Source organism: Nipponia nippon, unplaced genomic scaffold (assembly GCF_047370975.1).
Source record: "Nipponia nippon isolate SJK-2023a ecotype South Korea unplaced genomic scaffold, ASM4737097v1 scaffold_3, whole genome shotgun sequence".
Classification (NCBI taxonomy): domain Eukaryota; kingdom Metazoa; phylum Chordata; class Aves; order Pelecaniformes; family Threskiornithidae; genus Nipponia; species Nipponia nippon.
In genome coordinates this window covers 59,983,935-60,002,411 of record NW_028262347.1, presented here as the reverse complement: position 1 = coordinate 60,002,411, position 18,477 = coordinate 59,983,935, and the positions used below count along the sequence as shown (strand labels likewise).

The window sequence follows — 18,477 nt, the reverse complement described above, 5'->3', positions numbered from 1 at the left end:
TTACCAAATTAGAATAGAGATGAAAAGCAAAACTGGTCAGGACTAAGGAACTGAAATCCTCCTGTCTGGCCACCGGGTGTCCTCCTTGCTCTATGCTTTGGCCTCAGATGACCAGCCTCTGCAGGGGGAAAAGGTCTTTATTAAAAAATGCTCAGTTAATGGATCAGAGGTCTGTAGTTTGCTCAGCCCAACCTGCTCACATTCATTATGATACCATACACACTGAGGTTACTCTTCCCAGTTTCCTTATACTAATTATTTTGCCTTGACAGGTGCTGGCGTTGCAGTCATATTTTTGAGCTGGTTATACTATCACCCTCTTTTCAAGATATGGAACCGGATTAAGAGTGGGTCACAGGGACAACAAGTTCAGTAATGGTTTGCATGTTTTTTCTGTCACTGACATTAAGAATCAGGGATGTTTAGGGAAATTGCCCGGTTCACATCTCTGCTAATACTGGATGCTCTTGCACATAGTTCGTCCAGTTCAATTTTCAAATTGATTCTTCTGCTGCTCTGAGAGAATTATTCTGATGGCTAACAGGGCTTACATCTAGACTTGAATTTTTTTTTTCATAACCGTATTGCTTTACTTCCAGTTACAGCCCCTTCCTCTACCCTAAAAATTCTTATGCCTTGCTGGGCATTGTCACACATTAAACGTCTATAAGCTGCCTCTTTCAGATCTGCTCAAACGGCATTGTTTTGGGAATACGTGAGAAGGGTGGGGTGTGGAAGGGCTGAAAATGTGGGTGACAGTGGGAGTCCCTCCACTGTCCATTTACCTGAGGTACTCGTAGAGTCCATACATGGGCAAGAAGTCAATGTCAGACAGAAACATGTATGGTGTGCTGATATGCTTCATGGCCACATTCCTTAGCAGATTCACAGGATAGAACTGGCCCTCCTTGTACACTATATGGTAGCCGACATTGTGGCGGCTCATAAGTACTTCTGAGCCCTGGGCGTAGCGCAGAAATTGCTGGGCTTCTGCATCAGAAAGATAGAGTGCCAGGCTGATTGGACCTTCCCAGTGTTTGCAGATGGCTTCAAGCATCTGGAGCCTGAAAGAGGAAGGGTGAGAATAAGAAAAGGCTGTCTCGCTGTCTTCCCAGGTTTTTTGCCTGGGTTCATCTGATCAAATGCAGATATCTGTCTCTAAGTGAGACATATTGGGGTCACTTTATATGCTGTGGAAAGCAATAAATATTTCTACAGCACAATTCATCTCGTCTAAGTTGATGTCTCGTTCTGGACAGATGGACTGCACTGTAGATATGCCTACTTCTCTCCACTGAATTCAAGGGAGCCTAAGACGGTCTAGCTCAGATACACACATCCACAACTCAGATACCTAAAGCTAGATGAAATCAACACCATCCTTTCTGCCTGAAGCATTGATGCTGCAGGAAAACCCACGTGGATGATGGGACTTCATCTGACGGGAGCTTTGAGCAGTTGCAGGGATCTGTCCATGTGGATCTACTTACAGGACAGGGGTCTCGTAATCTTCAACAGTGTCTAGTGCCCAATTCACACTTCAGATCAAGCTGTTCTCCCACATTAACATACTACAGTGCTCTTCAACAAGCTTGTGGTGGAGAACGGTGTACAGACCCACAGATCATTTTACCTCCTGTTTAGGAAAACCTTCCCCAAATTTTTGCAAGGCAGTTAGTCAGATCTTAAAAGCTGTTAAAAGTGATAGGTCAAGGGAATACTGACTTATATGAACATTTGCGTTGACTAGAAGAAAACTCACTGTCAGGGAAAGCGCAAAGTGATGACACATCAACAGAAATGGGATTTACTATGTCTAGGAAGTAAGGAGAGAAGGAGAGAGAGACATGGCATTGCTGTGGAATATCAAAGGAACATTTCAGACAAACCCATCATTTAAAGTACTAATTTGTACATGTTTTAGCGGTACCTCAAATTTTGTTAAATCATTTTCAAACAGGTTGTATCGCTGTGTAGTTTTTAAAACTTCCCGGAGTTACAATACTATTGATGAAAGTGACAACAAAAGATCCCATACACAAACGTAGATCAAACACAGCCTGGTCAAAATTGTTTAAGCACTTTGGATAATTTATAGAGAATTGCCTAGAGATTAAGATATGGCACCCAAAAATACAGCAAGGACTGATTACAAAGCCTCTTGAGTTAATACAAAGGGAAATGAACCTATGCAGGCTAGTCAGATATTCTATTAAAAATTAGGAAGAGTAGACTATGCAACATGATTATCTTCTCTCCTTTCCAAATCCACATTACTAGATTTTTCCTATTAATATTTATACAGAACACAAGAAAAGTTTTCTGCATCATCGTAATCAGAGAAAATAATTTTACCCTCCTACTATCTCCCTAAGATTTGCAGCAGAAAGGAATGATATACCAGCAAACACACATTCTGATTTAACATTAATAGCTTTTTCCTGCATTCCTGAATGATCGTGATGACATCCAAGACGATATAATAATTTTTTCTTAGGTATGAGATATTACCTTTACTAGTCTACACCTGATACATTATTTTCTTTTTATCTGTTATTGAAACAAAGGTTATTATCAGCCTGAAACATACAGCTGAATTAGAAACACAAATCGATAAAAAAGATCTAAAAAGTATGTGAAGGCTTTAGGCTTTTGATTGTACAAATAATAAATAGAGAAAAAGACCTTTTTTTTTTTTTTGCCTTTTTCCAGCATAGTGGAAACCTATTAATCAGGAGACTCCAATTCATCAGCACTCAGATTTAGGGCAGCCTTTTAAAAATTGAATACTTGCCTAGCAAGAAATGCAGCAAAATGCTTTTCAAGGACTCCAAGCAGTGGACAAATGGCATACATAACTTATTTAAACTGCACACCTGATAATGCCTGCAAAGCTTTTCACGATAGTTAAGTGGGAACTGGGTTTTGCTGGTATAAATTTCCAGCTGGACAGCTTAGTGCCCTTCAGAATACTCCATTTTGTTGCGTCGTTCTCATTGACAGGCTCTACTTCCACGAGTTTGATACAGGGACTGCTGGGTGATGTTCTATAATCGACTCTCTGTACATTGTTACAATAGTCTCCTTTGACCATAAAACCTAGAATTATGGGTTTCTAAGCACATCATGACCAGGTTATTTTGGTTTTGCTAGCGGTCTTGAAGAATGCATTCTCTTAAGGACTCTAGACAAAATAAATATACTCCTGTACTGCATGATAATAAGATCATCGTTTAGTTGGTGAATTTTTTTAAAGGTCTGTTTCAGTCAAGAGAGTTCTGCTGGAATTCAATAGTTTTGTGAGATTATTTGTTTCCACTTTTCTTCTTAGGAATACTCAACCTATTTACAATTCATTCTCACCCAGACTTCAATCACTGTAATGCTTATCCTGTCTTTCCTTGTCCACATCTTGATCTCACATTTTTGTAACTCACACTCTGATTTCTGAACCCCAGGCACATACCATGCCTTTAAAAAGGCTGCCTAACCAAAACACATACATGAAAATCACAGGATGCAACCAACCCATTATCCAAGAAAATGTCACATTAGTATAAAAGGTGACAATTAACCAATACGAACAACACTGGACACAGTCTATCTAAAGACATTAATGTTAGCTCCTAAACTGCATCCCTCTCTTCCATTCCCCAAGCCTATAGCACAGGCAAACATAAGCCTGTCACAACAGTCACGTCAGTCTCAAGTCCTACAGAACTATAATTGGAGACACTGGGAGTTGCTTTTTTGCCTTTCCTCATCTTGGATGATTATTTGAAAGAACGATGCAGGAATGTAGCATATAACACGTTGTTTATGTACATGTCATCTTACATCTGAGACACTATCCTTAAATGTCTACAGTTACACTGGAGGAGTTTAATGGAAGTGGTTTAAAGAAGATACAAAAAAAAATAAGGAAGTAACTGAAAGATGTGAAAGAAAACAAAGCAGCTAAACAGTTCTTTGGTATGATATTATTTATTGATTTTAGCTGAAAGAAAGTATTTCTAACTCAAATCAATAATTTATAGCAACACACCAATGAAGTAGGGAAGATTTTTCCTGCACAGTATCAGGAGGGCTGTTCTTCCTGAATAAAAATGTGTGGTTCTGTCTATCAATAAAAACATGTGCCCCAGTGAGGATCCAGAAAGGGAAACAGATGCTCAGACTTTGCATCAGTGCCAGTGAATCAGCACTGAGCCCCAGCTCATTGTTTTGAATTAAATTCTGAGGGGAAAATACACCATGTGCACACACCAGCTTTACTAATTTGCTGTGGCAACTTGCTCGGGGTCTGGCTTAAGTTATTTCTTTAGTTTTTTTACTCAAAGGTTTGTGAACACTTAAGAAATGTTTCCTCAATTAAAAATCAATAGAACAGACACTGATGTGCATAGCAAATCATAACACAATGTGCAGGATGCAGTGCTGAGACACTGGCGAAACAGAATAGCCCTCATTCATTCGTGCTTATTTTTAAAACAGGCTGTAAATGTTTTGTTGATCTGAATTCCTCTGACTCTCCTGGGATACTGCTGACCTCCCATGGGTGTAGCAGTGGTGGTATTCACGGGTCACGTTGTATTCTGTATGTGCTAAGCTAAATGAAATAGCAGTTTCTGGCTAATATTCAAGGAGTTCTGACCTGTTTTGTAACCCACTCTGATAGCAGTAACTGCAAAGTTTGGACTAGATTCAAACGGAGAAGCAGGAGCAAGGAGACTGACAATTCAAAATTTCACAAAGCTGGCTGATCTGGACAGCACTTTCAGAGCTTCTGAAAAATGACAACTAATTGCAATGGTAGGAATCAGAAAGGTGCAGGTGGAACTTGTCACAAAATGGATGTTTTTCCCAAATGAAATACCAGTTACATTCCACTTTACATCAGAACCAAAAGTTGAAAAGAGTTAAACCAGAAATGTTATTCTGAAAATCAACATTTGTATAAAAATGCAATGATTCCTCTCAAAAGGAGATTTTTCATTTCATACTAGCACCTAAAAAAAAAGGTTTTATTTTCAACTTCCCAATTTGAAACTAAAATGTTTAGTTTCGATTTTCACTGTAAGAAGAATCAGTAATTGAAATTTTCTGCAAGGAAAATGCCAATGAAAGGAAAACTAACATTGTCTAATGAGGAAATGCTGTGCGTAAAAACTTAGTCAGCTACAACTGCTTGCCTAAGTCTATTACAAACATCTCCTGTTTTTTCTAAGTTGCAGCAAAACTCCATAAACTAATAATGCCTCACAATCCTGCCAAGTTACAACCCCTACAGTTCCAGTATTCAGCCTCTCATGAACCCTACCCAGACTCGTGTGTGCACTGCAGAGCTGAAGTCTGGATGCACGTGTGCTATCTACACGTGCTACTCCTAATTCAAGAAAGGTGTTACAGTATGACATCCAAGTGTCTACGAAAGTGAGTTTTTTCTCTCCCCAAAGCATTACATAGTTGGATTTCTCTGTAAGAAAATATTCATTGTCTCATGCTTCCCAATGAACAAGAGATTTTCCCTACCTGTCCATTGAAAGCTGAGCCACCAGTGTTACATCAGTATTGTCTGAAGCAGGCTCATATTCGTAATGTAGAAAATACAAATGAGTGCGATGGACCGTGAAACGTTCTCGACGAAATTCATAGCATAAGTCATCCTCGTCCAGCTCAGACAGCTGCTTCTGGAGCTGTAAGAAAAGAGTGGGCATAAAGGTAAGTTCTTCATAATTATTTCAGCAAATCACTAAGAATGAGGAGGTTGGGAACTTGCAGCATGATGCAGTGGGGAGTGGAAGTGGAACATACAGAGCGGCAGGGTTTTCCCAAGCCTCGCTCCTGCAAGTTACTGGACAAGAGATTAGAAGAAAGCACTTGTAAGTAAACTGATAAGGCAGACAGACCATTGTATTACAGTCTATATATTGTATATATTATCTGTATTCAACACCCGGACTAGCAATGAAACACTGAACAATCACAAGTTTAATAATCACCAAGTTTCAGAGTTAATGCTCCAACGTGATGCATAATGTCATTCCTCATTAGAAGCAGTGTTTCAAAGTACTTGTAGACATACAGCTCCAGTAGACAAGGCTCAGCAGCAGATTAAGCTTGTACGCTGGACTGAGCAATTCCTGTTCTGCTCCCTCTGTTGGAGAATAGTAACCACTGCTAGCAGCACGGACAGACAGCTGGAAAAGTAATATCTTTAACTGATCCTTATTCCATCTCCTGAGGATTATGTATCTGCACCAGTTCAATTTTGCAATGAAAATAGTCTTTCAACTGCAGAGGTGGCAGAATTAAGCCTACACTTTTAATGAGATATATGCTTCTGGATACCTAGTTTGAGAAATCCAAAGGATGGCAGATTGGCAGAGAACAGGTATTTTTTTGGCTCCCTTGGAAACCAAGCCCCTTCAAAGTCAAAATGGGCGTCTCAAAGCAATCCAATCCCAAGTCACTTCGATATGTAGCTTTAAGAGAATAAAAGTTTAGCTCTGGGGAAAGGAGAAGGAGAAAAACTGAGCTATGTCTATGGAGCTGACCAATTCCATCCCTGAACTATATTATTTTAAAGCCAAGCATCTGACTAGACTATTTAAAATGCATTCATTTAAAAGGAAAAATTAGTCATACCTGCTGTAAAATGTACTACAAAATGTAATGAAGATGAAAATTATATATGGTCTTAACATGTCATATAGAGTTCTGTTTGTGTTGCTCTAAAATGTAGGTTATTAATAAAGGTATCATTTTTATATTATATTTCTTAAAAGCACCATATAAGAATACCATTGCATATTTATCAGTAAATAAGGAAAATATTCATTTTATAGGAATGTTACAATTTTTACATTATTTTTTTATAAAAATCACAGTGTACTTCAAAACTGTTTCATGCAACAGATTATTGAATTATAGACATTCATTTAGATTTAAAAATCTCTTCTTTTTGTCCTGTTCAGAATGATTTGAAGAAATAGTTTCACCACCTTCAAGAAAAAAAATGGAAAATGTACGTGTTTCTTGTTCTAATACTGTGTTAAGAAGAGGAGCTGTTGTTTTTGGAACTATAAGCATAATGGTTGCCATCAACAACAATGCTTACAGCTGAATGTTTTGCTGTGAAGGCTGATGGAATAATTCCTGATATTTTCCTGTACATCACTCTATAATCTTCTTTTGAATAATGGAAATACCTCCTTTGATTTCAATGGGTTTTGGATCAGGCTCTAATTCTTCCGTGCTATTGTTCTGCACAGATCTTAAAACATCCCTCAAGAGAGACTGCTTTTAGAAAGACGAGAGTCCAAATCTTGACAGATCTTTACTCAGGCAAAACTTCTACTGAAATCAAGATCTCTTTTGGTGGAATAGAAATCAGGAGTTCTTTTATGTATTCTTGGAGTTTCATTCATTCTGCTTTACAAATCATCATTCAGCTGAGCCTGTACTTTATTTTTCAAATCACATTCAAACAATATTTGAATTAAACCCAATATTTGCAACAATGACTAAAAAGAATATTGTATCTTTCTGTTTCTTCCTTGAAAAGAGACATTAGTATGCCCTTAACAGAATTATCAAGAGGATGATTGAAATTTAAATGGTTAAAACAATAGCAAAGCACATTTCATGGGTACCTTACTATCCTGCTGTATGTACAAATGACCAGGCTAGAAGTTTATAATTGCACAGCAGCTATTAACCAGGCAGTCACTGAATGATTATCAGATTACGTTCCGGTTGCAATCTAAGAGAATATAAATACTTAATTATGAGTTACAGAATAACGTTTGGGGCTAAATTATGGCTTTGTGTACTCCTGAGCCCTAGGTGGGGGAAGAGGAAGAGACACAGATTCTTAGAGGCCACAGCATTTTGATGGTGAAACTCATCAAGTCACAAAGTTGGTGATGGAGGTGAAGGAGAGCTGCAAACAGCAGAGAATCCCTTCTGCTACAGGGAAAGGGAAACCTTGCTCTTTCTGCTGCATTTCTTAGCGTCAGGATCTTGTCTCTGTCCTGTCAGACTTCTTCTGAGCTTGCAGCTATGCTGATAGTCTGCGAGGTTCTCCCTGGCACTTCCCATGACTCATGCTCAGTACTGTAGGTAGTGTTGGGACCCAAGAGAAGAGATGAGAAGGCTGTGTCCATAACCCTTGGAGAGAGCAGTCCCCAGAGGGACCGTGGGCGTGGTGTGCTCTGACTGTCCCCCAGCCTCTGCCCCCAGCACCCTCCAATGGAGCGTGGGCAGGCTGCCAGGGGGAAGCCCAAGGACCGGCTGTCTGAGAGCCCTGGCTAATATGTGGGCATCACTTGGCAGGATCAGACACACAGCTCCATCAGCGCTTTGCAGGAATGCTTGTGCAATCCTTGCCTGCCTAAACTGCTGAGCTGTAAGTCTAAACTGCTAGGCAGCCTTAGGAACTATACTCTGCAGGCTGTGCAAACACAGCTTACTTAAGGTGTGCTCCTTCGGGAAGGACACCCAGCACAGGACAGGCTGTGATTTGGCCTGTAGTACTGTCACTGTGTATGTGGCAAGCAGTCTGCATTAAGGATGGGCCTCTCCTGCAATGGCGAGGCAACAAGCACTGGAAAGCAATAGCATGTGATTACCCATATGAAAAGTCCTCTCCTATGGGAAGCAATGCTGGACACACTAGGTACTCAGGATTTGGTCCAGCAAAACCCACAAGCTCACAAGCTATCTCACTGAAGCTAATAGTATGATGTGCATGAAGTATCAGGACCAATGTGCTGGGTGCTGCAGTTTTATAAAGTTTAAGAGCCCTTTTGTCTCTCTCTCACTTTCTTTGTTCTCCTCAATTCATATATACATTCAGATATCCATGCCCCAGGAGCACATACACATATAAAGGCTGCTTCCTCTTTACTATGAAGAGACACATACAATCTATAAACACATATTGCACACTGTCACATGCCACTTTAACACACATATTTAAAATGAAGAATGTTAAAGACGCACAACATTCAGAAGACAGGGAATTGTCTAATCTCTCAGTTACCTTATATTATTTTTCAGTTACATGATCAGACAAAATTTCTCCAATGATATAATCTTATCTACGGCATGCATATTGCGTGGATCCATTATTTACAGACAAAGAACTTATAGCTTGGTTTAAGGTTTGCGCCCACATTATGCCTTTGTGAAAAGATACTTAAACACAGCACACCATCAGAATGAGGACCTGAATATCAGCTGGATTTGATAAAAAGATGGCATCCCCATTATGAACCCCTCCATTATACTTATAACAATATGCCTAATATAACAAAGACTTCTCAACCTTAGAGTGACAGCATGTATTCTCATAAGCGAGTACCTGCTTAGCATGAGATTCACTGTTTCTACAAGATTTTCAATGCTAAGGCTACTTGCCACTGAGCATGTGGGAAATGTCACCTCTAAGAAACCCTCTCACAGTTGAAAAATGTATTCTTTTCAGACTGTATATGGTAGATGTTCTCTTAGGAAATACTGTAGTGGGAAACATCAAGTGCTTTCATTAGCATCATGATAACTTGTTTCAGAAATAAAAATGGCAGCCATGACATGCATAATGCCAAAACAAAGAGAAAAACATATAAAAAAACATATGCTAAGTTACTTCTCTGGGCAACCAGCTGTGGCAGGTGATCAGATTTCATCTCGGGAAAGGCAGTCTCTGAAGCTAGGCTGGCCAGAGAGGCACAGGCAGACCAGAAGGTATTCAACTCTAAATCGTCATGATTTACCATGTCTACTTGTCTGACTAATACATTTGCATGAGACGGGGTGGTGTTTTCTACCCATGTGATAAATGGCAGACCCATATGATACAGGGCACACGACACGTACCTTTCACCAGCAAGCTGGTTAGTCTGGTCACAAATCTCACTTCCTAAGGCTGTTCCTAGTATAAGTAAATTTGTGATTGGCTTTGTTTTTTTTTTAACTGCTGTGTCACAGAAACAATTTACTTCCCACCACAATCTACAACATTTCATCTCAGATGAGATCAATCCAAAATCCAGGATCAGAAGTATTTTCTTAGGGATTAGCGATATTTTAAAAAAACCACCAACAAACAATGTTTCGTGTCTAGAGGCTATTTAGATCTTGGGGAAGGGGATAAAAACCCTAATGTAGGCATTTCTCTCTCATCAAGTGTTTAAGGTGAGGTGAGATGACACTAGGCTTAAGTCACTCACTCACTCACTCAGTATCACGCTAACACAATAGGAACTGAGCAGCTTAGATGAAAACTCTTAATTTTCAGATCCTCTTCCCTTCTCCCAGGTGTGTGCAGTTAAGATTCATAGCACAAAATCAACTCGGCTTAGCCACTGAGATGAAAACTAACACCAGCCCAGGATGAAACTATAATCTGGTTATAAACTGCAGAGGTTTCATTTCCTCCTGTGTAGCTGTCCCAGTTCCCACCAGTAGGCAATTTGGATTGCAACATTTAGCACTTTCAAAGTGTGTGAATTAACTGTTGCCTTTAGCATGGCATAAACAAAGCAGATGATGATGTAGGGAGGAAAAAGCATTCACTGAGTCCTGTTTGGGATGACCTACATAAAGTGCTTCTGGCTTCTCCCACAATTAGTAATAAAAGCCAGACTAATCCCACGTCAATTAAACCTTTATTCCTCCCATGCCATAAAATTTTGTACATTTGCTATGGGTCAAATTGAGCCTTCTGTGAAACAAAGCTGTGCTAAGGACAAAGAGGATAGCTTCTGAGTAAGCCTACCTAGCAAGAGGAATTTTGCTGCAGCATGTAAAAAGTAGTTAATACTCTTGCTAAATGGAAGTAATGGCTTATCATGACCGCAGAAAATACACACAATTAAGAACCCAATTTTTAGGCATGCGTAACATCTTAAGACAGTTCTGTATATATGAAGTACAACCTCCCTTGATCTCAGCGCAGATGTCAGATCTTGGTAGTCCTCTGCATCTCCTCTCCCCAGGTCCCTGCCAAACCTTCTTGGCTGAGTTGTTCCCAGACCCCCCTTGCAGCACAGTGCCTTCACAGGTTGGTCTCCTTGCTTTTGTTTCCCCAGACTGTTCCTAGCCCTGTTCCTTCTTGTGTGGCAAGTTCCATGTTCTAAGTCAGTCCCAGCCCTGTTTCTACTCCCACGGTCCCTATTCAAGTTTCTGCCACCTGCCTGTACCTACCGGCACCCATCAGTCCCTTCCTCTTCCTGCTCCAAACACCCTCTCTCCAGAACCTATGTCTCAATTAACACTTTCCTTTCTGCCTTTGATCTAGCTTTCATTCCTTTTATAGGCGAATCTGGATTTTGTCTCCTCCATACTGTCTGGACATGAGTGAGGGCAACGGATGTCCCTCAGAACAGAGACCAAATAGATTCCTGCTCTCAGCTCTGCTGTCCGGTCAGAACCTGGCATGGAGCATTCAGAAGAAACGGTCACAGAAAATGCCAATCTTTGTCCAGGTCCCCTGCCTGCAGCATGCTCAACTCTGCTGTGTCACTGGGATATAATCTGGTCAGATGTACCCATGCATGCTCCTAAGAGTCTCCAGAGATCTGAGCCTCCTTGAAGTCAAAGAAAACACTACTGATGATGTGTAAACCATGTTTTTTCAGCATTATAATTTGCTTAAGTTTTCACCAGGTTGGCAAAAAACATGTTCCTGGCCCAAAAGTCAGTTCCTTCTCTGAGGTATGGAGTATGTCCGTGAAGGGGTCATCAGAACTTGTGGTGTGGGCAAACCTGCCAAGTGTTTCCCCATGTTTCACTTTAAAAAATGAGACGAAAGAAAAAAAAAAAACAGGCATACTAGCATGACAGAAAAAAATCCCAGCCCACATGATTCCCCATCTAGCAATATTACAAGCAGTTGAAAGCGGTATAATGGCAACTTTCAGGCAACTAACAGGATAGGCTACCAGCTAAGCATTTAATAACAGTAACACTTACAATAAAAGAAACAACACAGCTGAGGAAGTCAGGATTTCACCTCAAAACTGCCATATACCATTTGTTATTACTAGAGAAAGACTATGTCATGACAAAATAGTATCTTTAAATCCCAGTCCTACAAATGATGCAGTATTCTGAAATTCTGCAGGAGCAAAGGGTACTCAAAGCATCAGTCTGACTGCAAGTTCAGCGCCCTGATATTGACTTGGAAGCTCCCTTTGCATGCTATTTTTAGACGTTCAAAAACTGTTAAATTTGTTAGTAGAGTTTATACTATGTGGTACGTTGCTAGAATCTCCTGCTCTTCTGGTGGATATTACAAGCTGGCATGCACAGCTATTTCCTAATATTAAGAATCTCTGGTTTTGCACAAGAAAGTAAGTAAAACCACATTTAGTAAGTAAGCATACACCTAAGCAAGTGTTTTCAGGTAGAACTAGACTTTTTTACGCTGTTTCTTTGTATTGTTGATTTGAAAATCTGAAAATAAAAATCTGCAGAAATTTTTTTCCTGTGTTTTCTGAAAGTCCTCTCTAACAGGAATCTACTGTCCTTTTCTTGAACTGAGTGAAATCAGTGATAAACTTCCCACTGATCTGGCTCTGGGCTTTGGATCAGGACACAGGCTTCACTAATAGGGGACACCCCATTCAACCTTCAGATTTAATGCTTTGGCAGAAGTACCTGGTGAGAAGCTGTCTGCAGGGAAGAAGTTTTATGAGAATGCTAAAAGGTTCAGTGTGTGCCTGTGTGCTAAAATCAGGCTTATAGTATCTATCTCTTAGAATAACTATAGAGATAAGCTGGTACACAGAAGATCCTGTTGAAATATTTTAGGCTTTACAGTAGGTCCTTTAGAATGAAAAGCTGCACATAAGCATTAAAAGCCAATAGGAAATGTTCAAATTCGAGATTATTGTGAGCTTCGCCTTCGTGGGTTTCCCTAAAATCTTCTGCATTGCATCAAAATAAGAAAGAGGGAATGAGAAGGGGGAAATAGCATGGAATAAGTAGGATGGAATGACTAAGGACGTGCTCCAAAGGCCACTTGAGTCAATGGCTGTGTTTACAGGAGGATTTGGTTCATATTCTGAATTTCCCATCCAGAAACTGCACAAAAGGCAAAGGGGTGATTGTAATACCAATTTGCAGAGAAGAGTCTGCTCTGTGTAATGTCATTTTAGTACATATCGAATAAAGGGGACTTACAGTACTGCTCTATGTCAAGGAGCATGTGGCAGGCTCCTGTCCATAGCCTGTCCCTCCAACACACAGGGTCTTTCAGCTTGAATATTTCAAGGAAAGGATGAAACATGTACGTACACATAGACATACATATAAGCATTTTTACATAAACAGTGTAGCAAACACTACACATCAAGGTTATCCCGCCAGTTCTCCAGCTGACCCGGGCTTTATACCCCCAGCAGTAGGCGTGTCATGTTATAAGGGGCAGAGACAAGGGAGGGTCGACCCTTAACTCTTTCCGTACAGCACGTGATCTTCCAGTCGCCAGCCCTTATCTTTACTACAAAACAGTCTGTATTTCTTTGCCTCCAGTATTTCCGTTTCAGAGCCCTATCTATTCTGTTCATTCCCATTTTTCATGTTCTGGAACCTAATAACAGTGCTGTTTGGTGCAGCTGAAGATCAACAACTGACTAGATCAGGACTCTGTAGTGTAAGATCCAAAGACTGCCTTTAGACCTCTTAAAATGCAGTCTGTGATATTATACTTAGCAAACATTAAAAAAAGGAAAGTACTAATCTTTCCACATGCATATAGACACATATTTAAGCACACATGCATGCGCATACATACAGAGAGGAAAAGTAAGAGAGATTAATGCAAGTTCGGATTACCTTTTAAACTAATGCCCCTTTATATCTCTCTGGCACTGTAAAGAGTCCTTAAAAAGGGAAGATACATAATTTACATTCATTTTAAGGCCATCTCAGTACTGGTGAGAAGTGTATAGGGGCCTTAAAGTAACAGAACCAGCCCAACGGTACCCACTGCTACGCTTCCTTTTCACGTTCTACAGATACTTGCATTACAAATGAGATTCCCTAAATACAGGTTGCATACTAAATAAAACATCATTACAAATATTAAACTGTAGAGAAGCAATGGCTGGCATATTGGAACAAGACCTTAAGGGTAGGTTCTGATGCAGCCAGACTGTGAGTGACAGACTCGCACCAAGCCACTGCTTCTTCCACAACAGGGCTCAGTGCATTTTGTGCTTAAGTAATTCTCTCTGATTATAAAACCAGCAGAGCTATTCTAACATTTTGTCCACTGGTCCACTGTGCAGAGAAGCACAGGCAACTGAAGGAGCAACTTTTACCCATATACAATGCCTAGCATAATAAAGCCCAATTGTGTTTTGGGGCTGCTAGTCTCAATTCAGAGAAGAAAGGAAAAATAATAGGTATTAAGATAAATCAAATAGCAATTTCTACTTTACACATACTTGGCTTCACAGAAATTATAGCCTTTTATGTAACATATATGCTTAAGAATCCTAATGGAGATGATGTATGGCTGCATCTTGTCAGACTAAAGGTCCCTCTAGCCCAGCATCCCGTCTCCAGCTGAGAGGAGCGTAGAAGCAGTGCGAGTGTACAGCAATGCTGTCTCAGAACACTCCCCTAGTCCTGAACTTGTGGTTCAAGGACTTTCTGCACCAAAGCTTAACAGCTCCTGATTGATTTTCTTTCCATGAAGAGTCACTTTTTGAGCATATGCATATTTCTAGCAACATTACCTCCTGCTCAAAGCTTCATTACATTGTGGGTGAAATGTCTGTCTTTGTTTTGAACCTGCTACTTGCTATTTCCACTTCATGCCCCCTAGTTCTTTTATTGGGAGGAATGACAAACAGTGGCTCCCTGCTCTCCTTACGAGAGGCCCTGCTTCTGAAGATTATCCTGCAATAGATCATGGGAATGTACTATATTTTAATAGGACACCTGTGACATTGTATGTACTACAGCAGACAGAGAGTGAGAGAAAGAGTGGTTTTCATGATAATCCTATTCTTAGGGTCTCATAACTTCAAATCTGAAACTTGCTTTTTGTATTTGTATAAAAAGGACATAGTCAACTTTAGAGGGGAGCTTACATCAAGGGTAACTAATAAAAACCAGTGTCTTCTGCTAAGTGACTACTCTTAAGCTATCCGAAGTTAGATTTTTTTCCTGTATCTGACTGTTTTGATAGAAAGCTGTTAACTTTTTGGTGTCTCTTGGCAAGTTAGGACTCATGTATTTTTGTACGTCTAGCTCATTCTTTTCCCGTATCTCTTTTTTTAAAATTTATAAATGGAAGAATGAGTTACATTTCTTTTTCAGACACAAGCCATACCGTATACCATATTGCGTTCTACTTGTCTTGAATAGGAAACAGGCTTGAACAGTTAGTCATTTCCAGTGTCTGTCAACTAGATACAAGTTCAGTAAAATGAGCCATTTTAAACTTTCAGGACTGCCATTTTCAGCAGTAAGAACTTGCGTTCACTGTGCACTGCTCCCCAGGAACTTGTCATCGGGAATAAATCTGTTTATTAAGGATTTAGAGAGCTCTGGAAAATAGAGCAACAAGTCTGCGACTGCATTCATGCTCTTTGAACCCACACGACATACTGTGAATTCAGTATAATTTTAATGTGCATTCTTAAAGTGTGATGAAGGTGTGTTTCATTCTGTTGTCTTTTTTTTTTTTTTTTAAACGTCTCACTCCCCTTTTCTTTTCCTATCCTATCCTCTACTCTGTCTATTGTATCTTGATGTCTCTGACTGTCAGACTCAGTGGTCTGTTATCACATTCAGTTCACTTGATTGTCTAAAAGCCTCTCACTCTTGCAGAGGATTTTCTTTCTCCAGCTGCTTTTGCTCTCACTGTGTGCTCGCTTTCTCTCTCTCTCTCATCCCTGCTTCACTCTCTTCCAGTTAATGTTTATGTCCAGTTTCTCATCGTTCCCCACTCCTTTAAGAAGACAGTGAGATGGTCAAATAAGTATCTGGGAAGCTATGCCTTGGGCTAAAATATATCTATCCAATCTCTGAGTGCTACAGTTACAAAAGTGGGAATGGCATCTCCTATGGTCATTTTATCCACAGACTAAATGGAAACACTACAAGCCTCAATGATGCTATTGATTGCCAATTACCTCTTAACTGCTAATGTGTACCTGATAGTGGCTTTGCTTTATTGATTTTTATATAGAGAATGTTGTATATTTTACAGTTTTTTTTTTCTTGAAGATAACATAAAATGTTACAGGTTCCTTTTTATTTCCTTTCAGACTACGTAGCCAAAATTGATGCTTGGTCAAGAAATCTCCAGAGACCACATGATACACAGGGAGTTCATATACATCTGTGTATAAACATTTCAGTTAATACTTTTTTACACTGGAACTATATGTACTAAGGCACACAAGCACAAGAACATCTGTATGTAAACATCCTGGATTTCAACCATTTTCAAAGGACTTCCTTCGTCTAAAAGGTTCTGATTGCAAATTTTATGCACTTACACATAAATGCTGCTGTGTTTGGTTATGGACAGTGCAGAAAAAAACTGCACAGTCTCACAGCCTATGTGTATCTTCAAGTATTAACTCATTCTATAGTTTGCAGCAAAGCAAAATCTCATAGACCTAAATCCAGCAGTCTTGATATTTTCATTTCTTCTTCATTATTTGTACATTAGTATCTACCAGCCAAAACTGACATCACTGTATGCTGAACAAAAACACAGCAAGAAACAAGACCTTCCCCTGGAAAGTTTTAGGTCTAAGGGTGAGATTTGCAAAATTGCCTAATGGCATTAAGAGCCCAAATCTTCATTTTCAGTTTGTGATCTTACCTTTACTGGGGATTTTTAAAAGGCAAGGCAGCCAAAGAAAAGCAACAAAAGTCAGGCAAAAGGCAGGATTAATACAACAGTTTTACAAGCAAAGAACTGAGGCACAGAGAGATTAAATGATTTGCACAGCGTCACTCTTGGAATCTGAGCACTGACCTCAATTCTCCTGAGTCCCTCTCCACTGCACTACCCACACCACCAGCTCTCCAAGTCTTCACATAGCCTGTGCCTTGTATGAGACACCCTTTAAACCTTCAAGCCCTAGACATCCCACTTACATTTTCACTGTTAACGTCTGCCTCACTGGGGCAGCCAAAGAGTTCCCGTCTCAGCAAATTCCCATCATATTCCAGGAATGTCAGGTAGAGATTGCGGAAAAACTCCACGTGCTTATTTTTCACTCGCAGCTTCTTTGGTGAGTTCCAGTGAATCACCTCAGATGGAAAAAAAGAGAAAACACATCCTGCTGTTAGAATACAGATTTGCTTTATGTGCTCTTTTTATGTGCGTTCAGTTTGCTGCCCTCTTAAAAACAAAAAAAACCACCCCAAAACTACACAGACTTCCTTCTGTCTCTTTATCAGGAAGGCGTTGCCACGTCTTTCACAAGCAACTGCGTACTCTACAGGTGATGTGCTTTGAAACTCCTCCATAAGATAACCTCCACATTTGAGTTAGGGTGCTGCTCTAGTTTGTGATGCAGCACCTCATAAATGCTGCCACAACTCTAATCACGGACCTGATGGGTTATGGACTCTGTTGAAGAAGGTGGCAGGATGAGGGACACAGGGATGTAGGTACTAAACATTAATCTCAGATTTCCACATGACTGTTTCAGCTAATGAAACTGATTCAGTGTTTCAGGCCAGGCAGACTCTTCTCTGGTTAGGTATTGAGAAAAAAAAAGCTTGAAATTAATTCCTATACACATTTACACCCTTCAAAAAGGACTGAATTTAATCCGACTTCCTTTTCGCCATTGCTTCATTTAAACAAGACTGATCTCAGTTGCGTTACACAACATAGTGATGCAGTACAATGCTTCACCCTTTGAATTCCAATTTCTACCAGGTATTTAGGCTCTGCTAATGGGAGATGACTCTCACACTGGCCTATATTTAACTCCAATGCTGACATAAAAGGCCTGATTCTCATTTACATCAAGGCAACTTTGCACTGCTGCCAGTGTGAACGAGAATGGGGCCCTAAGGAAAAACTAAGAGGGAGCCAAAAGTGGCTTGCAGGAATGATTTCATTTTATAGAGGCTATATTTTAGGCATAAGGAAAAAACCCACCAAATACTTCGTATTCAGTTTTATTCCTGTGGCTATTAGAGAGATTAAAAAAAAAAAAAAAAGATCTCTCTTGGGAATACTTCCAAGCTAGGAGTTCTGGAGGTTCTCTGAATCCATTAAGTTAATTGCGTGAAGGCAGTGTGTCACTCACACACAGCCACAGAGCTGCAACGCCAGCTGCCGAGCCGGTCACGCAGTAGGCTTTGCTCTGAACGTTGCATTTGTGGGAGGGAACGCACAGAGCTGAAGCGCAGCACGTAGAACAGAAGCAGCCCAGAGCAGATGAAGGCAGTTCCCCTGGTGTCAGCAACACAAGTCCACAG

At 40.1% G+C, this 18,477-nt stretch overlaps 1 protein-coding gene across 4 annotated transcripts in view; it reads right to left on the bottom strand.

Annotated features, from left to right (window-relative positions):
* Window positions 1-18,477, bottom strand: part of LARGE1 (LARGE xylosyl- and glucuronyltransferase 1) — a 296,062-nt gene that overhangs the window by 25,942 nt on the left and 251,643 nt on the right. For 2 of the 4 annotated variants that reach the window (XM_087766202.1, XM_087766204.1), the window contains 3 exons: window positions 17,137-17,292; window positions 5,533-5,696; window positions 786-1,064 (listed from right to left, as the gene is read on the bottom strand). In XM_087766202.1, the coding sequence (XP_087622328.1) occupies window positions 786-1,064; window positions 5,533-5,696; window positions 17,137-17,292 (599 nt within the window). The remainder of the gene's footprint in view (window positions 1-785; window positions 1,065-5,532; window positions 5,697-17,136; window positions 17,293-18,477) is intronic. The other 2 variants (XM_087766205.1, XM_087766203.1) reach the window with 2 other exon arrangements.